The sequence below is a fragment of the Crassostrea angulata genome, chromosome 6 (assembly GCF_025612915.1).
Source record: "Crassostrea angulata isolate pt1a10 chromosome 6, ASM2561291v2, whole genome shotgun sequence".
Lineage (NCBI taxonomy): Eukaryota > Metazoa > Mollusca > Bivalvia > Ostreida > Ostreidae > Magallana > Magallana angulata.
In genome coordinates this window covers 7,309,884-7,337,574 of record NC_069116.1, presented here as the reverse complement: position 1 = coordinate 7,337,574, position 27,691 = coordinate 7,309,884, and the positions used below count along the sequence as shown (strand labels likewise).

At 35.8% G+C, this 27,691-nt stretch overlaps 2 protein-coding genes and 1 non-coding gene across 4 annotated transcripts; 2 read left to right on the top strand and 1 right to left on the bottom strand.

The window, feature by feature from the left end:
• The first annotated feature begins 17 nt into the window (after positions 1-17).
• LOC128188745 (uncharacterized) lies at positions 18-26,037 on the top strand. Of its 2 annotated transcripts, none has more exons than XM_052859989.1 (5): positions 18-188; positions 1,199-1,264; positions 1,350-1,567; positions 1,647-1,868; positions 24,741-26,037. In XM_052859989.1, the coding sequence occupies exon 5, from the start codon at positions 24,749-24,751 to the stop codon at positions 25,742-25,744; it is 996 nt and encodes a 331-aa protein (XP_052715949.1). In that variant the 5' UTR covers positions 18-188; positions 1,199-1,264; positions 1,350-1,567; positions 1,647-1,868; positions 24,741-24,748; the 3' UTR covers positions 25,745-26,037. The 2 variants fall into 2 exon arrangements, with proteins under 2 accessions (XP_052715949.1, XP_052715948.1); XM_052859988.1 differs by having other exon boundaries at positions 1,647-1,896.
• On the top strand, positions 1,926-8,566 carry LOC128188744 (GATOR complex protein NPRL2-like). Its single transcript, XM_052859987.1, has 11 exons — positions 1,926-2,790; positions 2,913-3,004; positions 3,188-3,356; positions 4,561-4,669; positions 4,836-4,969; positions 5,404-5,501; positions 5,601-5,637; positions 6,139-6,226; positions 6,944-7,061; positions 7,369-7,526; positions 7,689-8,566. Exons 1-11 carry the CDS (start codon positions 2,719-2,721, stop codon positions 7,754-7,756), a joined length of 1,143 nt encoding a protein of 380 aa, XP_052715947.1. The 5' UTR covers positions 1,926-2,718; the 3' UTR covers positions 7,757-8,566.
• Trnak-uuu (transfer RNA lysine (anticodon UUU)) lies at positions 2,531-2,603 on the bottom strand. Its single transcript has one exon. It is a non-coding gene; the product is annotated as a tRNA-Lys (tRNA).
• Positions 26,038-27,691: the final 1,654 nt, after the last annotated feature.

The window sequence follows — 27,691 nt, the reverse complement described above, 5'->3', positions numbered from 1 at the left end:
CCCAGTAACAAATTACCTAACGCCACCTTGTTCTTCCTCGCCGTAAACCCGCGGACAGCTCGCTACAGTGTCACGTGCACAGACATCCCCGCACAATGTCAGTTTAAAACCAGGGACTATGCCCACGATCTGTTGTGAAAGTGAACGGAGAAAGTTCAATGTGACTTGGGGAGAAACTGTAGCATTGGGTAAGTACTTGCTTCATCTTCCTATAAGTTCGTTTTACTTCAAGTTACGGATGCGAGATGGTGACATATCTAAATCATATCTATGCCCCCAATACCCTTTGGACAGCGGTTGGAATTCACCTCGTGGACTTGTGTCTTTTACTAATTAACAATTTTTTATTGTCAATGAGTCCATGACTAATTATAGTCATGGACTCATTTACAGTAAAAAATTGTTAATTAGTAAAAAAGACACTTGTATGCCGGGACAGTATCCTTACCATCCCAGGGAACAAGGTGCATAGGTGGGGGATACACAGCTCACAATTCTGTGTAGGGTAGACAAGGTTCGTGACATGTTAGATTGCTAAAGAAGCAATACATTACTTGAGAAACTAATATACAAAGAAGTAACAACAGAAATAAAAAGTAAATTACTTGCAGAAAAAAATATTCTTAGGAAAACGGAGCTCTTACCAGCATGTACAATACACGGAAAGACAATCTTAATAATTATCTTTTTGAATCTAAAAAATAAAGTTCTATAAAATGCTTAATTTGATTTATATAGCATGTGCACGAACCACAGGAGGAAGCCGTTGCACATATATATAAGACTGTGAGACAGGCTGGGCAGTGCCTGCTGAGAATGAGGGAATCAGAAACTTGTGATGGGGAGATTTATGATGGGGGCCTTAATCGACCAATTAAAGGGTTATCAAAGCACAGCTTCGTTAGACTATAGAGTGAAATAAAATGTTTATTTTACCGGGATACACACTGGCCTGATTTGGTGTGAAAACTTGCAGTTGCATTTGATCGGGATAGATTAACTGGTAAGGAGAGGGGGTGGATGGGGGTGCAGAGACGATCATTAATTGGGACCATTGCTTGTTCACAAATTCACAAGATACAGTGGAACCGTTACTAAGAGATTCATCGTAGATTAAATTAGGTATGCTATTTATTCAATTTCCGATCAAAATTGCTAAAATATACAAGCTCTGTATTACTAATACCTTTCTGTCTAGGTCGTTGTTGACCATGTTTCGCTGCACTGTGGTGTGAATCAAAACAGGAAAGGCTGGAATATTAAAGTAATATATTTTTATAGAAATTGTCAATGTTTGATATTCATAAAATAAATATTTAAAATGCAGAAATCTATAAGATGTTTTGCAGATGTAGATGGAACAGCCTTCCGCTCAGTAATTTATTACATAACGCCACCTTGCTCTTCATCACTGTAAACCCGCGGACAGCCCGCTACAGGGTCACACACTGCACAGATCCCCGCACAATGTCAGTTTCTGTCGTCTCCTCCAGACCAAACCAAAAGAGACCAGCCAGAGGAAATTAATATGACGGGGACGTAGTGATAGGATAAGGTTGTGGCATTGGTAAGTACTTGCTTGTATGTCTTTCTGTGGGTTCGTTTGACGTTGAGATACAGATGCGATTTGATGATTATATTTTTAGACTTGAGTGTTTGATAACTCTTTCTTCCGTCACCTGAACGTGCATGCACTGACAATTGATAAAGTTTGTATTCGCCCTCGTCATCGGGAACAAGGGTACAGAGATGTGTAGGACACCTGCTGCCGTAACCATGATAGCGTTTTACCGTCACCCTCGCTGTCGGAGTGCGCATGTAAACTGAGGCAAAAGAATCACCACACCATAGGGACCCTCAGGACTGAAGTAGGTTTACATGTACAGATCAAGTGAGGTAGGTTTTTAATATGTTCACAGGCAATGACATTCCCATTCCCGACTGAGATTCGGTCTTGGTTTGATTTTTGGACTGACGTCATCACGTGCGGCTTCCCACGTGTGAACGCTTCAGTCCAAATATCCTACCTAAAGCGAATCTCAGCTTAGATTTGCCTATCTTAGGCCTACATTTAGACCATCTTATCAAAATCAAACCTCATACTTTTTCATACATGTATATATAGTGTTCTCAGTGGGTAATTACCGAGCAAAGGCATCCCCCCCCCCCCCCCCGGCATACAATAATATTATTCCTCAGACACCACCCCCTGGCCGGATAAATTGATCCATTAAGACGTGCAAATTTTATTCAAACCCAATTTTTCACACAATTTTAATTATTTTAAAAACAACGTGTATGTATATTATAGTTTTTGATAGTGTGCATTTGGTCGGAAGTTCTTTTGTAAAACGCTGCGTTTTGTTGTTGATAAACTGTATTATTCAATGAATTATTTTGGACTGTATGATAAATTCTAAAAAAGAAATAGTGGGTCAGCTGGAATCACTATATTACCATATTTGTAGTTGGACAAATGGGCACCGTTGTGCTGTATCGTACTATGATATGTAATGATACGAAAAATATTCGCCCACGTTGGGACTCGAACCCAAGACCCTCAGATTAAAAGTCTGATGCTCTACCGACTGAGCTACGCGGGCTTCATATCTACTACCGATGAGTACTTTATTAAGTACTTTTTAAACATGGAACAAAATTCGGAATACCTCTAATAATTTTGTCGTTCGAATTAACTCGGTTTACTTTACCGCAAGCATGCATCCTCAAATAACATCTATACTTCTGAGTGAATTTCATCATACGACTGGGCCAATGGTAAAGTACCAGGTAAGTGAAAGTCACTAGAGCATGGCCAAATTGTTCAGTTTAATCCCATGGCTTTCCATGGATCAGGTAAAAGTAAGAAGAGGCGTTCACTGATAAATTGATGAATTGCACACATTTTGTAGGTTCCCAGAGAGGTAATAACGAAAGCCCATTTTGACACGATCCACAATTATATTATCCCTAAACCAGAGTTCCAAGGAAGGCTTATGACTGTGTAAGTCTGATACTTCGAAGTTTATTATCTCTTCATTTATACATACATGCACTGACCAATACTTTTTAGCCAAATGTTCATCATAACACTGTTCTTCATACCAGGCTTATGATCGATCTGTGGATATACTGGTTGATCAACTGCTATATTGATTATGTATTCAAGTAAATTATTTAATTTTAGAAATGCACTAGGCTACAAAATTGTCGGCTGTCCGGTATCAATCGGCGACACAAAGTATCAGAGGAACGCCCTCATGTTCAACCTCTGTTTTGTTTTTGAACAAGATGTAGACACTATTAACCATGAACCTGTTGTGAAAAAGTTGGCCTCATATCTAACACAGATTGAGGTAAGTGGGATATTTCTCTCTATCTCTTGTGAAGGCTTGGCGAGATTCATGGAAACTGAACAAGTTTGACTAACATCTCTTCCAAATTTTCATGACTCCCTTGTGTGGCACTAGTCTGAGATTCGGAAGCAACATAAGTAAAAAATTTCAGTCTCGAAGAATTTCGCTGAGATTAGGTGGCTCACTACACCTTGAAATAGTTTCCCAAATCAGCAAAACATTACTTGATTATAATAAACAGTATTATGCAAAAGAAGTTTCCTTTTGTGCTCACATTTCCACAGTCTTAGTTCGCCGGGTTAAATGAAATGAGCAATAATTTTGAAATCTATCAATATTTATCATGAATATCAATCATATCTTGCTTTTTTAACATAAGCTGATTAATCTTTTCACATGTCATTTCTTCTATTTACAAACTTAAGTATAAATTCATCAGCAAAATAACGGGTGTGTCCATTACTAGGTCCTAAATTCGACGTTTTAACTATATTGCTTTGTCAGTTAAATATCTTCCTTGTTTTTCATTCATGAATCTTCAGACGATACATCATAGGGTTCACCATAGTGTTTTTATTTTTGTAGTACAATGATCTAAATTCAGAGTAATGGTGGATTAACAAAATTTTCTCTTTTTTGTTAGGAAAACTTCAAAAATTAATTTCTACCTGGTTGGGGTGTATTTTAATAAATACTTAGCCAGTTCATCGTTAGTCTACCATTGTATTATATGCATAAAAAATAGCTATTGTTCCTGCAATAACGTATGAGATGTAAAAAAAAAAATAAACACTGTTGAAATTTTGACCCTGTTAATTTGAGACCTTCAACCATGTATATAAACTCAAATAGTAAAACAAAATATGCAAGTTTGGTAAAGAAAAAATATATATATATCTAATTTAATTTGTTAAAAATGAACAAATTTTAAGTTCCAGATGGATTTAAGCTCATGATCTGCAGCGGGATACTTTAACCACTAAGCTATGATTACATTCAAGCACATTCATTGATACAAACAATTTAACAAAACATTTAAATTGCCATATTGTAACATATAGTCCTTTAGGTTTGGCAACAATCCTTACAACATTATTGGACAATTTTGATACTAATGGTTATTGAGATATATTGTCTCAATCAACAGTTTATAGAACGTAGTACAAATCACAATTCAAAATTTGTTTTCGGACAATCCTTTCAGCTGGAGAGTGGGTTTTTATCAGCTGAGAGGAGTCAGGGCCTCATACCACAATTCATGGAAAAGGTACTACATCTGCTGAATAAATATGGACGCTGCAGCATTCCTGTTGGTGAGCCATAAATTTTGTACTCTGACACTTTTAGCAGGCTGGTCAGTCTCATGTAGATTGTCTGTTGTGTTTATACAAACAGGATAGTACAGATATATAGAGCGAACTATCATCTCATGTTAGATGTTGATTACCTTTACATTGTACGCATTGTTTACCTTTACAGGTGAATCCATTACTGTACATCTTAAGGTAACAGTCAATATCAGTGAGCCCCCACCTGTTCTGGACCACGATGTACCCATCCTCATCAGGGACAGGGTGAGGCCACATCATGAATGGGACCTCACTACACAACAGGTAAGATACACAGGTACCTCAATACACTGCAGGTAAGATTACAAAGGTAACTCACTACACGTCACGTAAGACACACAAGTAACTCCCAACACAGCAGGTAAGATATACAGGTAACTCAGTTCACAGCAGGTAAGATTACACAGGTAACTCACTACACAGCAGGTAAGATTACACACTCGGGTAACTCACTACACAGCAGGTAAGATACGCAGGTAACTCTCTATACCTTATTTTTTTAACTTGAAAAATATTTTTTAAAACTGCCAGAAATGGAAATTGATCTTTTAATTACATAAGGTGTCATACTAATAATTTAAAGAGAAAAAACATCACTTTGGCCAAAAAATTTCACTTTCACAGAAAAATGCAAACAATTTTAATGGTAATAGTTAAATTAATGAATTTAATGTCACTCATGTCTTCTTTATGGACAGGTTCTTCCCTACATAGACGGATTCAATCCAACGTGTCGGATAGCTGTGGAAGCAGATGTGGAGATTAATCTTGTGAAGTCCTGCCTACAAAACCTTCTGTAAGGCCAGTGTACCGAATGATATGGTCTATGTTGATAAGTGCAGCAAAATAGGTTTACATGCATGGAAATCAACACGCTGTGTGTTTCTATTTTCAGGCATTACAACATCATAAAAATCATTCCAGTCTTCCAGGTCAGACATTGCTCTTTTCTTATTTTCTGTGCTGTTGTAATGAATACACAAGTTTTCAGTTAATGTATACATTACTCGTATATTAGATATCGATTTCATGACCACAAATTCACTTGCTGGTGCATGTACAGTGTTAGACAAAAAGTAGGAATTTCAGGGTATTGAGAAGCAAGAACTAGTCTTTATTTGTGAAGTTTACAACCCCAATGTAATACATTTAAGAGCTAGGTAGTTTAAGGAGACTGGACTTTTGGTATGATGTGACCTTCTATTTTAAAATTGTTGCTGGCATCCAGTATTAAAAGTATGCTCAGCTTTGATCTAGTATCAAATGTTGTCAGTTTTTAGCCAAAGACTGTTGAATGGCCGACAATAAAATGAGTAGGCCTACATCAAACTGCTGTTTGACACTAACTACCCGAAGTTCACAGTCTCATTAAAATGGCAGTTTTAAAAAACAAAATTATTTAGCATAAACAGACAACCCTGTTGGTATTTCAGTATTCCAATATGTACACTGTGACGTCAGATATCAAGAAGCTGTACTCGGACCTACAGGAGCAGTGTGTGCTCTCTGTCGCAATCAAAGGTAAGGAAAACAATTTATAGGCCAAGATAAAATAAAGAGACAACATCAGGAATAGCATCTTCACAAGCCAAGTGCTCTATTCGTTTTTCTCATCTCACTAAGAAAAACGAATGGGACACTTGGTTAGCGAAGTTGCAGGAATAGCCTTTACTCCAACAAGTAAAAGGCTTGGTAAGTGTTTTTGTGCTTCTTACATAGCATTGCCTGGGTTCCAAGTCAAATTCATGTATATCTCGCTGTCAACCAACTAGCAATCTGCTGCAGTAAGATAGGATATTGATGTACACGTACAAGCTGGAACAGAGCAAGCAGAACATCAGAGCATACCGTATACATGGAGTTAAAGAAAAGCATGTTATGTTTTAATAAAAATAATGTAGCATTAAAAGCAAATGTATAGTTAGCATGAAGGATAGCAAGGAATGGGGCAAAGTTGTTAGACATAACATAATCACAGCTAAAAAACTAAACATAATCTTAAAAGCTAAGTGCTTAATGCTAGTATGGCACAGCAAGTCTGGAAATATGTAATACTGAAAGTGTGAAAAAACAAAACAAGAACTTTAGAACTTAAAACATACCTTAAATGAAGAATGACAATGAAAGAAAGGAATTTAGTGAATAGCAAGAAAGTATAGATTAAAAAAGTAAAATGGTGACAACAACGTAGGTGTGTAGACTTATACATTAATTAAGACTTTAATTGAATGTTTTTAGGCCACACACTGCCCCGTTTGCGAGACATTATGACCCTCTACACAAGTATGACCCATGGGGTGACAGTTAAGGACCTCTGTTGTCGCTATAATCCACATGGACTTAAAATTGATGAAAAGTAAGTGCACTGGTCATGAATGTTTAAAGATAAAATCAAGAAAACCACTTGCTATTTATCTCCTTTGTAAATTAAATGAAATTCTTTTGAATGTTTAAATGGTAATTAGTTTGAAAAACCAATTACAACGATACACATGTACATCATTATTTTTTTGTACCATCCTTTTGAAATCTGTAAGCATATGCTTGCTATAGTTTGGGACTATTTAGCAACAGCAGGTTACAAGGTGTGAGGAGTTTCATAGATAGTGATGACTTATTGCCATTTGATAATAACTTTTTCTGTCATTCTTTCATCTTTGAAGAAAGCTGATCCAGTTTGGTGTGGTGAAGAATCTAATTCGAGTCCTCAGGAAGTACCCTATTGTGGTCCCCTCCAACTCTGAACCCGACCCACGGCTCCGGTCCCTCTACACCTTGTTTGATGGGCTTCATTGCTTAGATGAAATCTGCTGTAAAGTGGGTAGGTAGTGTTATGGTCACTGGAGGGAGACAAGGTATACAGGCATATTGAAGTTTTAGTTATTGTTAGTGGTTGTATACATTGTCAGTGATTGTAAACATTGTCAGTGATTGTATACATTGTCAGTGGTTGTATACATTTGGCTGTTGGTTTCTGTTGCAGGCATTGGGCAGTCAGAGTTGGAGGAGAGAATTGAGAATGATCCCAATGTAAGAGTGTGTATGAAATAGGGAGACAGACGTCAAGTGACACAAGTCCAAGATATCTGTAAAAGACTGGCGCCACAGGGAAGTGAGCCAAGGAGCGGAATCTCCAATCTCTGTGGACCAATCTAAACAGTGAAGATGGAAATTATAAACAATGGAATCATCTATAACGTGTCGATAACGCAAAACACAGTTGTCACATCTTTACAATGTTAGATGTAATGTGCAATGAAATCATATTACAGGTAAAAGATGGGCATAAAACTGAGTGGATCCTCTGTACAAGTGAAGAAGGAAAATTTCTGCTGGGGACCCACAGTTCAACCATCTTTACATCTGTGACACAGGAAAACCATGATCAATACCTATGGAATGAAGATAAATGATGTACATTATGAAACCATCTATAACATGTAGATAGAGATTGTACACAGTGCAACCATCTACACAATATTGGCATAATCTGTACAGGTGTACAATAATTTTAATTTACAATAGATGTATATGTACAACACTTACTGTACAATAAAGTAACATCAGATGTATGTACTACACTAACTGTACAATAGATCTACATCAAGTGTTCATGTGTCTACTACACTAACTGTACAATAAAGTTACATTAGGTGTGTGTCATGCACTAACTTTACAATAGATTTACATGAGATGTACATGTATGTACTATATCACCTATGCAAGATGTACCATGTTTGTAGAAAGTTGTATGTTGTAATTGTGCTTTTGGAAAAACATGTTAAACGTTTACATAAAACCCGCCTGTCTAAATTCTTATGTCATGACTTCATTGAATTAAAGAATTGTAAAAGAAAGCAATTCACCTGAGTGTCTGATTTTTCATGAAAGACATTGACACCCCCCAGGTCTGTGGCACATAAACACTTGACAATCACTTTTTTTAGCTCACCTGAGCCAAAGGCTCAAGTGTGCTTTTCTGATCACAATTTGTGTGTTGTCTGTCGTTGTCGTTGTCGTCGTTAACTTTTCACATTTTCATCTTCTTCTCAAGAACCACTGGGCAGATTTCAACCAAATTTGGCACAAAGCACCACTAGGTGAAGGGGATTCAAGTTTGTTCAAATGAAGGGCCACACCCTCTTTAAAGGGGAGATAATTGAGAATTATTGAAAATTTGTTGGTATTTTTCAAAAATCTTCTTCTCAAAAACTGTTTGGCCTGAAAAGCTAAAACTTGTGTGGAGGCATCCTCAGGTAGTGTAGATTCAAGTTTGTTCAAACCATGGTCCCTGGGGGTAGGGAGGGGCCACAAGAAGGGGATTAAGTTTTACATAGGAATATATAGAGAAAATCTTTAAAAATCTTCTCCTCAAAAACTATTGGGCCACAAAAGCTCAAATTAAAATGGGAGCATCCACAGGTAGTGTAGATTCAAGTTTCTTCAAATCATGGTCCCTGGGGGTAGGGTGGGGCCACAATAGGGGGATGAATTTTTACATAGGAATATATAGAGAAAATCTTTAAAAATCTTCTTCTCAAAAACTATTGGGCCACAAAAGCTCAAATTAAAATGGGAGCATCCACAGGTAGTGTAGATTCAATTTTGTTCAAATCATGGTCCCCGGGGGTAGGGTGGGGCAACAATAGGGGGATGAATTTTTACATAGGAATATATAGAGAAAATCTTTAAAAATCTTCTTCTCAAAAACTATTAGGCTAGGAAAGCTTAAATTTGAATGGAAGCATCCTCAGGTAGTGTAGATTCAATTTTTTTCAAATCATGATCCCTGGGGGTAGGGTGGGGCCACAATTGGGGGATGCATTTTTACATAGGAATATATAGAGAAAATCTTTAAAAATCTTCTTAAAAACAATTAGGCCAGGAAAGCTCAAATTTGAATGGAAGCATCCTCAGGTATTGTAGATTCAAGTTTGTTCAAATCATGATCCCTTGGGGTAGGGTGGGGCCACAATTGGGGGATCAATTTTTACATAGGAATATATAGAGAAAATCTTAAAAAATCTTCTTTTTAATGACCATTTGGCCAGAAAAGCTTTAACTTGTGTAGAGGCATCCTCGGGTAGTGTAAATTCAAAATCACAGTTCCTAGTGGTAGGGCGGGGCCGTGATGGTGGTTTGAATTTTTACATATATAGAGAAAATCTTTAAAAATATTCTGGGAAAGTTTTTCGGTCCAAAACTCAGTACTTAGTGTGAAAGCACAGGTTATGCAGATATAAGTTTGATGAAACCATGATACCCTAGAGAAAAGCGGGGCAACAAAATGGGATGGGGGGGGGGGGGGGGTATATAGGAAAAGAGAAAAATCATCTTACAGGTACAACAACAAAAGGGGATTGGTATTTACCAAAAGAAAGAGGTGGATAAAAATTGGCAGATTTTCAATTTTTTTTAGCAAGATCTACTGTACTTAGTTGTCAAGATATTTTGATGCTGTAATGCTAATTTGATCAGAATTAAGGCAATTGTTGCTCAGGTGAGCGATGTGGCCCCTGGGCCTCTTGTTTTTATATATTTGAGAATTCCTCATAATGACAAATAGAAATTTTGTGTTTACCCGACATTACCCCTGCTCAGTGGGTCTTGGATTACGAGGAAGTGTACTTTATATCTGGTAGGACACCGCAAGAAGGAACGGATTAAGTTATGTGTGATTATGGTGCCATATTTCTTTCCCATGTTTGCAAAATATTTATCTGTATATGTCGACATGCACGAAAATTATGTTGACATGCAAAATAGTTATGTCAGCATAAAACATAATTTTGTTGACATGCAAGAAAGTAGTAATTAAATGAGAATAATAAAATATCTCAGAAAATCTCAAATATTGCCAAAATGTGACTTCCAACATGCTAGGTCTTGTTTATTTATGTTGACATGCATTTTGTTTATGTTAACATGCGAAAGAAAAATGTTGACATTCAAATATTTATGTCAACATACAACTTAGTTATGTTGACATGCGAAATAAAATACATATGTTGACGACATGCAACTTATTTACATTTATGTCACCATGCATTTTATTTATGTCAACATCCATCTTAGTTATGTGGGCTTGCGAGATAATTATGTTGACATTTTTAACATAAACTTTTTCATATTACTAGTATATTAATATCTTGGTTTAATCCTGGTGAGTTCAATGTAAAAGGGTATTAAAAACCAACTTTATTTATCAAAGTAAAATAACAGGGTATATAATATATCAAATGACTCATTTGCGGTAAATTGGTAATTTTAAATTGAAAACAAATATTTGGAACTTTATTAAGACGATTTACGTGAATCTTTGATATTGTATTTAAGTGCCATTGTATGATTTATTGTCATCGATATTAATATTTTGCAAACAAGTGAGCTTTTCTGATCACAATTTGTCCGTTGTCTGTCGTTGTCGTCATTGTCGTCGTTGTTAACTTTTCAAATTTTCATCTTCTTCTCAAGAACCACTGGGCAGATTTCAACCAAATTTGGCACAAAGCACCACTAGGTGAAGGGGATTCAAGATTGTTCAAATGAAGGGCCAGGCCCTCTTTAAAGGGGAGATAATTGAGAATTATTGAAAATTTGTTGGTATTTTTCAAAAATCTTCTTCTCAAAAACTGTTTGGCCTGAAAAGCTAAAACTTGTGTTTAGGCATCCTCAGGTAGTGTAGATTTAACTTTGTTCAAATCATGGTCCCCGGGGGTAGGGAGGGGCCACAAGAAGGATACAAGTTTTACATAGGAATATATAGAGAAAATCTTTAAAAATCTTCTTCTCAAAAACTATTTGACCAAGAAAGCTCAAATTGGCGGGTAACCATCCACAGATAATGTAGATTCAAGTTTGTTCAAATCATGGTCCCTGTGGGTAGGGCGGGGCCACAATGGGGATACATTTTTATACATAGAGAAAATCTCTAAAAAAAACTTCTTTTCAAAACTATTAGGCAGGAAAGCCCAAATCTGTGTGGAAGCATTTCCAAATTGAATAGATAGAAGTTTTTAGGTCACCTGAGTCACTCAGGTGACCTATTGCAATTGGTCTTCGTCCGTCGTCGTGCGTCTGTGCGTCGTGCGTCGTGCGTTAACAATTTTACATTTTTAACTTCTTCTTGAAAACTACCAGGCCAATCGTTACCATTTTTGGTGTGAAGCATCTCTATGGTAAGAAGAATCTAAATTGTGAAATTCATGGCTCTACCACCCCTGGGGTGCCACGGGCGGGGCCAAATATGCAAAAAAAGCCAAATTTTCAAAAATCTTCTTCTCTACTCCCACGCATGTGAGGAAAAAACTGGTTGCATGGTTATGTTGTCCATGAAGCCCTCTACCAAAATTGTGAAATTTATGGCCCCTGGGTCAGGGGTTCTGGCTCTAGGGTGGGGCCAATATGGCCATATAGTAAAAATGTATTAAACCTTAGAAAATCTTCTTCTCTACTCCCATATATATTTGTCAAAAACTAAATACATGATTATGATGTCCATAAAGCCCTCTACCAAAATTGTGAAATTTATGACCCCTGAGTCAGGGGTTCAGGATCTAGGGTGGGGCCAATGTGGCCAAATAGTAAAAATGTATTAAATCTTAGAAAATCTTCTTCTCTTCTATCATATATATTTGTCAAAAACTAAATGCATTATAATGATGTCCATGAAGCCCTCAACCTAATTTGTGAAATTCATGACCCCTTGGTCAGGGGTTCAGGCTCTAGGGTGGGGCCAATATGGCCATATAGTACAAATGTATTAAATCTTAGAAAATCTTCTTCTCTTCTCCCATATATATTTGTCAAAAACTAAATGCATGATTATGATGTCCATGAGGCCCTCTATCAAAATTGTGAAATTCATGACCCCTGGGTCAGGGGTTCAGGCTCTAGGGTGGGGCCAATATGGCCAAATAGTAAAAATGTATTAAATCTTAGAAAATCTTCTTCTCTACTCCCATATATATTTGTCAAAAACTAAATGCATTGTCATGATGTCAATGAGACCCTCTACCAAAATTGTGAAATTCATGACCCCTTTGTTAGGTGTTCAGGCTTTAGGGTGGGGCCAATATGGCCATATAGTAAAACTTTTTTAAATCTTAAAAAATCTTCTTCTCTACTCCCACACATGTGAGCAAAAAACTGAATACATGGTAAAATTGGTTATGATGTTCATGAGGGCCTCTACTAAAATTGTGAAATTCATGACCCCTTTATTAGGTGTTCAGGCTCTAGGGTGGGGCCAATATGGCCATATAGTAAAAATGTATTAAATCTTAAAAAATCTTCTCTACTCCCACACATGTGGGCAAAAAACTGAATACATGGTTATGATATCAACAATCTCCTTTACCTAAATTGTAAAATTCATGGCCCCTGGGTCAGGGGTTCAGGACATGAAGGGGGGGGGGGGGCAATATAGCAATATAGTGTTAATGCATATAAAGTTTAAAAAATTTCTTCTCTATTCTCACACATCTGTATAAAAAAACTGACTAATAATTATGTTTACCAGGAAGTCCTCTACTGAAATTTTAATTTTCATGTCCCCCTCAAGGATGGGTTTTGACTCTAGGGCAGGGCCAAAATGGATGTATAGATGTTAATGCATATAACGCTAAAAAATTATTTTCTTTACTCCCACACACCTGAAAGGAAAACTGAATTCATGATTTTGTAGACCAGATCTTTTAGTTTTTCACCAAAATAAATAGGTTTCACAGTTCTTTTTGAAATGTGGTCGTCATTACAAATGTATAATTTTTTTACTCCAGTATGAAACCTAATTAATTAGATGCATATATGAGACTCCATGACAAGTTTGTGTATGGGATATATGCTACTCAGGTGACCGTTAAGGCCAATTGGCCTCTTGTTTAAAATAATAGTCCAGTGGTATGGTGAGGTCACAGTGGGGGGGGGGGGAATTTTTACATAGGAATATATAGAGAAAATCTTTAAAAATCTTCTTCTCAAAAACTATTGGGCCAGAAAAGCTCAAATTAAAATGGGAGCATTTACAGGTAGTGTAGATTTAAATTTGTTCAAATCATGGTCCCCGGGGGTAGGATGGGGCCACAATTGGGGGATCAAGTTTTACATAGGAATACATAGAGAAAATCTTTAAAAATCTTCTTCTCAAAAACTATTAGGCCAGGAAAGCTCAAATTTGAGTGGAAGCATCCTCAGATAGTGTAGATTCAAGTTTGTTCAAATCATGGTCCCCGGGGGTAGGTTGGGGCCACAATTGGGGGATCAAATTTTACATATGAATATATAGAGAAAATCTTTAAAAATCTTCTTCTCAAAAACTATTTGACCAAGAAAGCTCAAATTATAATGGAATCATCTTCAGGTAGTGTAGATTCAAGTTCGTTCAAATCATGGTCCCCAGGGGTAGGGTGGGGCCAAAATGGGGGGATCAAGTTTTACATAGGAATATATAGAGAAAATCTTCTTCTCAAAAACTATTAGGCCAGGAAAGCTCAAATTTGAATGGAAGCATCCTCAGGTAGTGTAGATTCAAGTTTGTTCAAATCACGGTCCCTGGGGGTAGGGTGGGGCCACAATTGGGGGATCAAATTTTACATATGAATATATAGAGAAAATCTTCAAAAATCTTCTTCTCAAAAACTATTTGACCAAGAAAGCTCAAATTTGAGTGGAAGCATCTTCAGGTAGTTTTGATTCAAGCTCGTTCAGATCATGGTCCCCGGGGGTAGGGTGGGGCCACAATAGGGGGATGAATTTTTACATAGGAATATATAGAGAAAATCTTCTTTTCAAAAACTATTAGGCTAGGAAAGCTCAAATTTGAATGGAAGCATCCTCAGGTAGTGTAGATTCAAGTTTGTTCAAATCATGGTCCCTGGGAGTAGGTTGGGGCCACAATTGGGGGATCAAATTTTACATATGAATATATAGAGAAAATCTTTAAAAATCTTCTTCTCAAAAACTATTAGGCCAGGAAAGCTCAAATTTGAGTGGAAGCATCCTCAGATAGTGTAGATTCAAGTTTGTTCAAATCATGGTCCCCGGGGGTAGGTTGGGGCCACAATTGGGGGATCAAATTTTACATATGAATATATAGAGAAAATCTTTAAAAATCTTCTTCTCAAAAACTATTAGGCCAGAAAAGCTCAATTAGGCCAGGAAGCACCCTCAGATAGTGTAGATTCAAGTTTGTTCAAATCATGGTCCCCGGGGATAGGGTGGGGCCACAATTGGGGGATCAAGTTTTACAGAAAATCTTTAAAAATCTTCTTCTCAAAAACTATTTGACCAAGAAAGCTCAAAGTGGCGGGTAACCATCCACAGATAATGTAGATTCAAGTTTGTTCAAATCATGGTCCCTGGGGGTCACAATGGGGATACACTTTATACATAGAGAAACTCTCTAAAAAATCTTCTTTTCAAAACTATTAGGCCAGGAAAGCCCAAATCTGTGTGGAAGCATTTCCAAATTGAATAGATAGAAGTTTTTTTAAAATAATAGTCCAGTGGTATGGTGAGGTCACAGTGGGGGAGGAATTTTTACATAGGAATATATAGAGAAAATCTTTAAAAATCTTCTTTTTAAAGACCATTTGGCCAGAAAAGCTTTAACTTGTGTAGAGGCATCCTCGGGTATTGTAATTTAAAATCACAGTCCCTAGTGGTAGGGCAGGTCCGTGATGGCGGTTTTAATTTTTACATAGGAATATATAGAGAAAATCTTTAAAAATATTCTGGGAAAGTTTTTCGGTCCAAAACTCAGTTCTTAGTGTGAAAGCAATGATACCCTAGAGAAAAGTGGGGCCACAAAATGGGGGTGGGGGATGGGGGGTATATAGGAATAGAGAAAAATCTTCTTACAGGTACAACAACAAAAGGGGCTTGATATTTACCAAAAGAAAGAGGTGGATAAAAATTGGCAGATTTTCAATTTTTTTTTTTAGCAAGATCTACTGTACTTAGTTGTCAAGATATTTTGAAACTGCAATGCTAATTCAATCAGAATTAAGGCAATTGTTGCTCAGGTGAGCGATGTGGCCCCTGGGCCTCTTGTTTTATTTTGTTGCAATGGACTGAAAAAAAAATAATGTAAAAAACACGATAGAAAGTTGAAGGATTTTTCTTTTTCGAATGTTATTTCAGTTAGTTGTGTGACTTAGTCTTATCTTAAAGATAAGCAACATTTATTTATTTATTATTATTTTCAAATTTTACTAACCCTTGTTTTCTATCAGTTTGCTTCCAAAAGGTAGGAATAATAATGCATAGATACGCTCAACGTATTGGCATGCCTTCGTTGACACTCCTCAAATTCTGATATATTGAGTTAAAATAATAAGATTCAATAGAGAATTGTTCAGTCAATATATTTAATTATTTATCTCGCACGTTAACATCATTAAGTTGCGTGTAGACATAATTAAGGTCAGACGACACGTTTCTCGATTTTATTAACCGGGTTTTCCAACGGAAAAATGGTGAAAATGGCGGGCGGCTGCCAAAAGGGTACCTTCATCGTTCGGATACTAGTAATTCCTCATACAGTTTTCAAGATAAGTTGTTCTTTTTTAGATCAATTATACATATATCAGAGGTGTGCTTATTGCAAAGATTTTGAATTCTGATAATTTATGAAAAAAATACCAGCTTTTCAACTTAATCATTTTTTGGCAAAATATTGCATATAGGGTACCCTCATTGTACGGATAACTCCTCCTACAGTTTTCAAGAAACGAAGTTGTTCTTTTGCAGATCAATTGTACATATATCAGAGGTGTGCATATTGCTAGGATTTTGATTTCTGATAATTTATGAAAAATTACCAGCCTTTGAACTTAGTCATTTTTTGCAAAATATTGCATATGGGTACTCCATTTTACTGGATACGGTAGGTAGTGTTTATCAATTCAGGGTTGACATGGATTATGGATATAGTTCACATAAAAGAAAACCCGGTTTGCTGTCACATTGACAACTTTCCACTTGTATAACTCTTTCAAGGAATTTGTTATTGATTTACCACTTCTTTGACAAGCTTTCTTGCAAAAAATTAGGATACCTTACCGGGGACTTCTGCAAAATACTAGAGTATGCAATTTCCTATATGATCTTCTTGAAAATACATTTGAACTGATCATATAAAAATAAATAAAATATACAGCACAGGGAAATTCACTATACTGGAGCTCAACCTCAGCCGGGGATGGGGATTGAACTCACGACCTCAGGCACCTACGCTTCTAGAAGTGAGCGGTCACTGCTCTAACAACTCGGATTAGGCATATATCCATATAATTATCACATTTTTATCATTTTATATGCCACCATGCATAATCGACATCTGCTGTCAAATTGTTGTAATGCTACTTTCGCTTTCTTAAATATCCGCATGAAAGGCTTTTTAACATCAAAACTTTTTTAAAAAAAGGGAATGGTCAATTAAGAGTGATGGAACATAGGATAAGCCAACTTTCACGACCGAGAACGGCCGCCTCTCTTACCATTCATCTAGTAATCGGAAGTTTACAAAATATATAGTGTTTATTTTAAATGCGGCATGGGATTAAGTGTTTAAATTTGTTCAAGAGAAAACTGTAAATTTAATTGTACTCTTGCTTAAATTTTTCTATAGCTTTTTTATGTTTTAAAATTTTGTCAAGTATTTAATAATAATTGTTTAAAATATTGGACAATTATTAACCGAATTAGTACTTTTTTTCGCATAGACGTCGTCAAACAGAGTCAATGTATTAGCAAATACCAAACTGACTGGCCTCCCTTGAATCACTATTAGATTCCACTGGAGTTTCCAGTATACAAGCAAACTTTTTGTAGCACAGCATAATAACATGTGATAATGATTCAATGCAACTCAATATGGAAAATCTAAATTAGAACGTGTAGCATCACAAGTTTGCAAAATACAACATCTGTGTTTTGCAAATTAAAGGAGGAATGCTCAGTACCAGATTCTGAAAGCTGTCGCATATTCTCTGTTTTGCCCAGCAGTGTGTACCTTTCTGTATATAGACATGATACAAAGAAACGTCTTGTGATGCGTAGCTAATTTAAAGATTTGCATGTTTTAACCGCAATAATTACATATAGGATGTTGACACATAACTCTAGAGCCTATTGACCTACATTGTACTTGAGGTCACCCTCATACTGTCTAAAGTCTGATATATTATGTAAATTTTTCACATATAAAATCTGCTTCACATTGTTTCTGTGATAGATATTCAAGAGAGGTGTTGTTTTGTTTTATTCAAAATGTTCAGATCATTCGTAAATGAAGTGTGAAACATCGCACGATATGTTACAAAAAGGACAGTATCGTAAGCGTTCGCTGTTTGAATAGAAATGTTGGTTTTTTTTAATTTCTATTTATGCTTACCATTTTAGTGTTTTTATCTGGAAAACTACTTGCAGATAATAATAATTTCAATGACAATTCACCAAGAGAGAGAGAGAGAGAGAGAGAGAGAGAGAGCATTGAAATCTGCCAGGTTGAACATAACCGGGTATTGTGAGTATGTCCTTTAAAGTTCGTGTGTAATTGTTAGCGCTAATTAAGTTCTCTGTGGAATAGTTTTAAGTTTCAATTACCTTGACCGCCTCATATAGTTGAGACACGCGTCCTTTTAAATTGTCTGTCAATACCACAGACTGCAAAATGAATTAAAACTTTGAATCATTTGAACATCAGAGAATTCACAGATTATCGGTCAGATATGATTTTGATGATGGTGCCATGATAAGTTAATGAACGGAACCGTGGTTTCGTACACATATGACTGATATACAGTTATATTCGGGTATTTACAAGCTATTGCCGTGTGAATGAAGTGTCCTCTTCATGGAAGACTGCATCAACTTCCTGTATTTTCATTTAATATGAACAGATTTCTTTTATTAAGAAAATTAAGTCTGAATATTGCGACTTCAGTTGAAGTACACTACTCATCTGAAGAAGTAAAAGTGGAAGGGGATTTTGTAGGCGAGTCCGGAACCACTACCGGTGTAACTCGAGGGGACGCACTAGACCTCCCTCTGATGTGGCGTGTCTCTCTTAAACTGAGGGATATGGAAGGGGATCGAGCTAATGGGTTATTTTACGGTCGACAACAGGTTAATTTTTCTCATGCTTATCTGCAAATTCTCCGGATTACACATCTATTACCACTACTTTTGATATAGAATAGTGCAGATCGGAAAATATAATTTTATTTTACACCACAAAATTCATTGCCTAAATTCAAAAGGTACCATCGTAGAAAATATATCCGTAGACCTGGTTTCTCCTAATTTTTCATAGAAAGTATGTAATATAAACTTGGTTCTGTATGTTCGACTGCATGTCATTTTCTATGTGCGATCTTGGTGGAGATGTTAAAATTGTTGTTTGTGCTTATAACAGTGGGTATATAGTTTTTAAAAAACCATTGGTTGGTCATGTTGTAAATTTTGTATTTACTGCCATCCGGTAAATTCAAAATTTACAACATGACAGAATGTCCCTGCTATATTTGTTTGTTAGTGCGTGCATGCACGGCGCTATCGAATTTGTCGCAAAAGGAGATGAAAAGGTCCAATTGAAATGGAATAAAAATGATAAATATTCATGTATTCTATATTGAGTGAAGGCAATTAATTAATTGCAAAGATAAAACATAACTTTAAAAATCCAAACCGCAAACGTAAAGACATCTTTTGATAAGATTGGTAGCGAATAATGCAGGTATCATATCGTTCTTTTCTGTTTAAGAACGTAAACATCGAGCATTTCCCTTTCACAAAGATTTTAATGCAAACTAGTTTTTTTTCGCAAATATCAATATCAAACATGATAAATATCGTAAGTGTATAATTAAAACTTGAGATGCACTTTACATTTCGAACCAAACACGATCCAAAGACTCGTGAACAAATATTAATGCAGAAATTTTTATAACTATAATACCATCAGTAACTATAGAGAGGTTGAAGGAACCAGTGATCATGGACACATGCCAACAGTTAATGTCATTTATAACTAAAAATTATGAACAATATGGTTACGACTGGCAATATCAGGAACACATACCATGAACACACACATCAAAGGATGCAATGCCCGACGTGAACGCATGCCATAAAAACAGACCAAAGAGATCAAGTAGTCCACATCGAGTATACTCGATGTGGACTAAAAGCATAAAAATAGAGACCAAGGAAAGCAATACCCGATGTGAATACTTGCCATGAACACGGACTGAAGAGAGCACTGTCAAACATGGACACAGAACCACGAACTGAGTTTGAAACCACAAGGATGCCATGATCATATTAAGCAATGGACACAGAAAACGAACGTCTCGTGAAAAGAAAAAAATGAAAACAGACAATGAAAAGTATAGTGAGCATAGACCAGAAATAATGTCGTGAACATATAAAAAACAAAACTAAAAACAACAGCGACCGTCTGCATCGCTATCTCAACAAGAAGGTAATAGAAAGGAAAGATATTCGACTCGATCTCATCAGCCCCATCTCCAACTCACTTAGAAAAAAGAATATCGAAAAAGAAACCTTTGACCGCCATATGGCTCAATGCTGATATGCAGTGGTTAACTTTGCGCGGAGCGTGTGACTATTTTAAGTCGGGCCTGTGTACAGGTGTATTATATTTACTGATATACCCTGGTCTTTGAGAAGAGTTCTGGAATGTTGCTGGGTCACGGTACCTGACACGGCGAGGGTGGGTGCCCGCTGTGATTGAGGGAGGATAAGGTGATACGAGGACACCACAAAGGAAACTCTCTAATTGCGTCTCCTCAGTAAAAGCCGGGTGTCAGTTTACACTATATCCCAGTCAAAATCTAAGACGACTCTTTGATTTATTGTGTTCATTTTTTCAGTCTTTTATGATCTATATTTAGAACAATCGGTCTTGGTGTATGTAGAATCTGTCTTTCTTCTTTTTTTATGAGAATTAAAATATAAGACCCCACTAGGAGCTAAAGGGATTTTAATTTTAGCTGTTTGACGTGGTTCTTCAGAATTCAGATTACAATGTTGATTGTGACGTCAGATGTCATATGTTGGACTTATTTTTGAAATGTTCAATGCAACAAAGCAATGTATCTCGCCGACAACTATTTACATTACACGTGGCTATTATAAAGCCGAGATTAAGTTTAAATTTTTCAAGGGCTGCCAAAAACGTCCTGGGTTAGCCAGCGAGTAGTTTGAATTGAAGCCATTCAGAAATATTCCATGATGTTTTTTGTAAAGCTCTATTAATGCATCGGCTTCAAGAGCATGTCAAATAGCAGTCAATCCACTTAAAACGATATAGTCATAGGTTATTACTTATTGTTATACTTTCATGTTAAATACTGAAATCTGATTGGTTAAGACGCAGTTAATAATATTTACTATTACCCTCAGCGTAAGCAACGCACTTGGCAACGGGTAACATTAAAAAATGTTACATGCGCGAAAATTATGCGCGTACGGTTCGCTGTAGAATTCACGTTATTCCTATATAAAAGCAGTAAAATTTTCTTAAAAATTTAAAAAAAGACATTCAGTATAACAAAATAAATAGTGCCTGTTTGGGAGGATAACAGTTGAAATTGACACCCCTCGAAAACCATTGTCAACCTCCGCTTCGCGTCGGTTGACAATGGTTTTCTCGGGGTGTCAATTTCAACTGTTACCCTCTCAAACAGGCACTATTTATATAATGTATGTGCACCTTAATGTTACAAATTGCTATACATTTTACATTTAACTCTCGATATGCGATGCGTTCAATGTGTACAACACAAAGTAAGGGAACAATCCAGTTAGACAATAATGCAAACTTTATAATCTTACACTGCATCATCGGTATCCTTTTAGCCGTGATAGATATTGGAAATAGATGTAACATGAAGCAATACTGTTATACAGCAATAATTTAATTCTGGTTGCAACGCACTTTCTGATTGGCTAAAAAATTATTTCATATCGTACAAAGAATGTTGCCTACGTCATAGTAAGACTGACGTCAAAAACGTATCAATACGCCTGACGTTACGTTTGAATTTTGTACAATTTTACGTCATTTTGAAGGTCAAATGACAGTTTTTATTTACAATGAAGAGTAAAAAAAATTAAATTATAAGCAATGAATTCAATATTTATTAGTTTTTTACGATACAAAATGGTTTGAAACAGTTTAAATACGCTTTTTTATAAACTGCGAAGCTGTTTATAAAGCGTTAACTGCCCCAAACCATTTTATATCGTATAAAACAAATAAATATTGAATTCTTTCCTTAAACGAAGCCGCAATATGAACCATTTCACTATGATGTTCATGTATGCAGTATATGCAATGTCCGATATATATTTTTGAGATTTTGCTCCAAATCACCAAAGTTTGTAATTAATTAAGTTTTAATAGTTTAAACAAACGAATCATAGGTTGTGTTACAACGTTTCCTTGAGAATGACCAAAACAAAAAGTCACAAGTGATTGATGTGACGCGCTCGCGATGTGACGTCACAGATCTCCTGATTGGAGTCAATATTATCCCATGACCCTGTTCTGTTTGAAGTGCTGCACATTGCAGGGTATATCGATCAGTTGTGTATTGTTTCGGATGTAAACAGTTTGGTTGCTATATATTAGCAGACGATAGGTAATTGGATGGCGGCCATTCAAATCAGAAATACCATGAGATATGGATGATGATACTAATCGGTCTACAGACGACATCAAAAGGGCTCTTTGTTTTGGTTCTTTATAATATGAAGAACAAAGGGGTTTTTTTGTCCTGATGATGTCAAGGGATTAGGGCTATCTGTTGCCTCTATAGTACTCGTTAGGGTAGGGGTCCTCGCACCTGTTGGTACGATCTCTCCGTGACATCAGTTCTCCAACCCTAATCAGTATATCATGTGATACGCAGTAATTATCTATGGATAAAACTGTGATTGATTTGCACATCATATCCTTTTTATTGTTAATAGTAGTGGGTCGAGAGATAATGCATTTTGCCGGGTACAAAGTAACAGTATATTACCAGTGGAAAGTATAAGCATAGTGGACAAATTTTGATTACCCTGCTATAAGAAAAGTTTTAATTTATATATAACCTTTGAATTAAATTCATTTGTATAGAATCCGGATTAGCCTTTTTAATAGTTGACCCAAATGTATGGTCAAATTGTTCACGTACGACTCTCGTGATTTTAAAAACACCCAGAAACAATTTGTATCGTGTGTGAATCAGTAAGTGCGTATGTGTGTGCACCCATTGGTTCCTTGTTGGACGTTAATAAAACTTCCCAATCCTCCAAACAGATTTTTTAAAAGTATAGTCTATATTGATATAGAATACACGCATTGGTATTTATAGTACATTATATTTCTCATATATTGACATTGAACCAGTTCTTGTTACTTGTCGCGATGGTAAACTTTTGCGATGATGCGCCTAGTAACTATACACAGTGACGTCACACAGACCCCCAGAGAGCACGCTGTGCAAACAGGAGGTAAATATTGAGGACGGCCTTCACTGGTGCAGGACTGATCAAACACCCCGATTCAGCCTGTAGGTCGAATTAATTACTCTGATTAATCACCTCATGCCTTTGATGCACGAATAAGTTTTGGGCAAGCATCGATCATATCTAAATCTATACTTCGATCATGATAATATATTATAAATAGTTTGTAATTAAGACGAATCATCACATAATAGGCCTAAAGAGCTCTTCACAACCCCAGCAAATTCACAAAATTTCATAAATTATCAGAAAATTTGAAAAAAAAATATTTTCCATGATATTTTTCTTAAATTAATGAACAAAAGAAAATGGGCCAAAAACAATGTAATATAAATATTATAAAATTATATAGATTAAGAAGTAGATATGGACAGTTTATGGATTTTATTTTATAATTTTGATAAACAATGTGTTAATTTACATTTTTTTCTGTTAAGTTTAGAAAAAAATAGGAATATATCTTCTGTATTAAAGAAGTTCTTTTTTATCTAACTAAAAATAGGTCACATATTTGTGACGTTTCGGTTTTTCCAATTGTGAATGAAGTCTCGTGACGGTTAGTAAACAACGACGTCACAGAACTGTTTAACGATGTATAATGGAGACGGGGGAATCACTACCACAGATAACCGCATAAGATTTACTACTTGTCAATCTTTTGACATTAATAAATGTGGGGAGTGAAAAAAGTTTGGCTTTACAACATACAATTTGAATGAAGAATAATATAAAAGAATTTTTAGTTTATATACTCGAGTAGGGCTTCTTTGATTAATATACAGTACATTCATACATTCAAAACAAAATAAATGTTGCACGTATAGTAAAGTAAATACTCCATGAATAAGATGTAAGCAGTCATATGCATGGCTGCTTAAATTATTCAACATTTAAGGCACAACGAAAGGTTGTTGTCGTACATTCTTCAATGTATATATTTTTGAATATTCATTTTCTTTACCTTTGGTTTAACCATTATTGTTAGATAAAATGGTAAGCTAATAGAATTAAAAACCCCGTTTTTTTGCATGGCTTATCGTCGCATCGACTGGCATGTAAATGAGATGGTATAAGTACGGTATGTTTTCACTCGGAAATAATTAAAGTCAGCAAATTTGCATGAATCACATTTACGCCATGTTATTGTGTTGAAGTTGCGTAATAGATGCGCTTCATTTTTCATTCATGGATTTTTACAATCATGTCAGAGCGCATGCGCCTGCATACTCGAGAAATCCCCTTTCTAGTGCCGCGCGATGTCGATTTCAACATATAATAGCTGGTATATACTGTAGGCGGGAATAAAGTTATCAAGTACCAAACAACAAATATCTGACTATACTTTCGCAACATCTACTGAATATTTCCTAACTTTATAATTTTCTTGAATGGTTTTATTCATCAGTTTGTGTTTGTAGCTTCTATATGTTGGGGCTCTACCCTAGAGCCAGGACATGCATGTCCTTCAGCAATAAGGGTGGCTTTTCAGATAACCAAATGTTGCTATCCTTTCTTAACCGTACTGGTTGTGATAAAAAATGCCCCATCGATAGAATGAGCAATTCAGAGTTAAGTGATAAAATGACCAGAGACTCGCCATCAGACGTCTTTCCGGACGATTTTTTACATCAATTGGATCAAGGAACGAACGGGTCTCTGAGTTTTAGTTCGCCAATTGCATACACTGGGAGTTTCCGAACAGAGTCCGGGGAGGGGATATCCGGCGAAACTGACCGCTTGGCCAATTCTTTTGAGGTCGAGCGTTTATTGATAGGAATATCTGAGAGCAACGAACCAACTTTTAATGCAAACCAAACAGACAGTGCCCTTCCGGAGGATCTAGCTTCTGTGTCTTTAATGCAAACGGACACACCTTTTTCTAGAGGACCAGTCGTGTGTGGTGCTAGCCTTAGCGCTCCATTTTCTTCTTTACCTAATAACACTTTTGATTTTACTACAACAAATGCACTGGACAGTGTATTTTCGGTTCCCACTACCACCGATTCGTTAGTGCTGGACTTGCTAACCCACGGACAGTATAGATCTCAGGCGGTCACCGCCCCCTTATCGCGCCAAGATTCCCTCATAGAAAGTCTCCCAAGCAACACCAGTCAGCTCTCTGAACAATTTTCATCTTTGGAGCAAGTGTCGGATTCGTCTTCAAATAGTTTTTCGGACCATCTAAACTTTACGCAAACCTCACACTCCAAGAAGGCGCTAGAGCTACCACCCCCAGGGCGCCCTGGCCGGAAGCCGGGACCCAATTGTAACCGCTCATATAAACGGCGGGTCGTTCCGAAAGACACTGAGGAATATCTGATTAAGCGTGCTAAAAACAATATTGCTATCAGAAAATGTCGCGAAAAAGCCAAGAAAAAACAAGAGGAAATGGATGACAAAATGAGGCAGTTGGAGAACGAGAATAGCGCTCTTCGGCAACAAGTGGACGATCTCAAAGCAGAAGTGAGCAGGTTGAAAGGAGGTTCAAAATAAGAGAGAAAACATTGTGTGAAAGGTTGAATTTTTATGTCTCATGTGTGTAGAAATGTGGAAAGTTGTTACACTTAAGTTGTGTAGGAAAAGTTCTTGAATTGGAATTCAAACAGAGCTCTTGATTGGACGTGAATGCTGTGTACTGCCATATTATATGAGAAGAGAGAGGTTGTAACAGAAATCAATTTTGTTCTGTAATACCTGATCAACTTAATGTAGTTTGCGATGCTTAAATGTAAAAATATTGTACATTTTCACGTTTGAACACTTTCAAATTATATAGAAGTATTTTTTGATGTAAACTTCAAATTTTTTAAATTAAAAACTTTAAGTATGCAAAAGATGTTTGGGGTTTAAAATATTATTACCTCTATCCTCTCATTTTTTGCTTTAAATAACAATGATGCTGTTTTGCAATGTAAATTTTTTTAAAATTAATTGATATATATATTATTTAGCACATGTACAAAGAATACAGTAAATTATTATAATACTGGAGAAAAAAATTCCTGGCATTATTATGAAAAGATATAAATATTTATTTTGATTTAGTTTTTATTTTCTGTAGCATACATTTCAATATCATTGCTAACATGTATTAATTAGTACATGTACAAACAATACAATATATAATTATAATACTCCTAAAGAGTACACAAACACTATTAAAATCCTGGCACTATTATCATAAGATATAAATATTTGATATTTATTATTTTTGTTTTTCTGTAACATATATTTTTAATAAAATCACTATTTATTAGCTAAAGTTTCTATATTAGAAAATTCGAAGGTCGCATGCAAATTGAAGTACATTAATTGCTTATAATTCAAAATACAAATAAATTGAATTAGTTATTTTCAATATGAAAAAAAAACCAGTTGTAGATCTGTGCCCACAAATTTGATTACTACTAGTATGTACATTAACCTTCCTTAAACATGTACTAGTATTGATATTCATCCATTCAATGATTAAATATTCACAAGATTGTTGGATATGTTTGGTGATACTTGAAATATGTAAATGATAAATCAAAATGAAACAAATAAAAATTGAGTGTTACTAAACAAAAGTTTATTTTTGCATGTATCTGTGTTCCGTAGATAGTGAATTTCATCTCTAACAAAACATAAAACCCCCCAAAATGCTGTTTAATACACTTAATAACGATGGACAGAATTTCTTTTGTTAAAACTACCCTAATGCAGAAAACAGTGGCGGCCATTACCGTTCGCCATTTTCTTTAGTATGTAAACATTTTTGTAGATCCAGGGCCCGCAGAATGTAACAATTTGAACTCAATACGATTCCATACTTTGAATTTACAACCTGTCTTGTGATTTAATTTGTCTTTATAATAGATGTTTTCTGTAAAACCAATCCTTAATGCATATTTGTCCAGTTCCGCCTTCTGCGTACACGTATATTGTTTCCAAGTGAACAGATGTAATTTTCTTTTGTGACCTGGTCCCCCACGCAAAATTTTGGAGGATCGCATTGTGAAATATTTGTGATTCACTCGTACTTTAGTATTTGGGATGAATTTAGGATTCTTCATATTTAGATAAATGTTTAGCTATATGAAATACATGTATGTAAGTAATTTTGGTCAAAACGATTATGAGTGAAACTTAAACAATTACTTATTTTGAAAAATTTAAATCAAAATTTACAATCAAAATTTACTTATTTTCTTTTCTCAAATCGGGAATTAAAGAGCTAGAGCCACGAAGCATCTAAAAGTGCCTTAAATTTTCCCCAAAATTCAAGTTCAAATAGAAATATCTTATAATATAGGGCACAATATCCTGCTTCTATACATATATATTTTTTTTTTAATCGCGGTTCCGCCGTTTAGCACATGCGCAACATCAAACATACCATGGTGGTCCAAAATAATGCATGAAAATTTTGAATTTACCGGGTGGCAGTAAATACAAAAT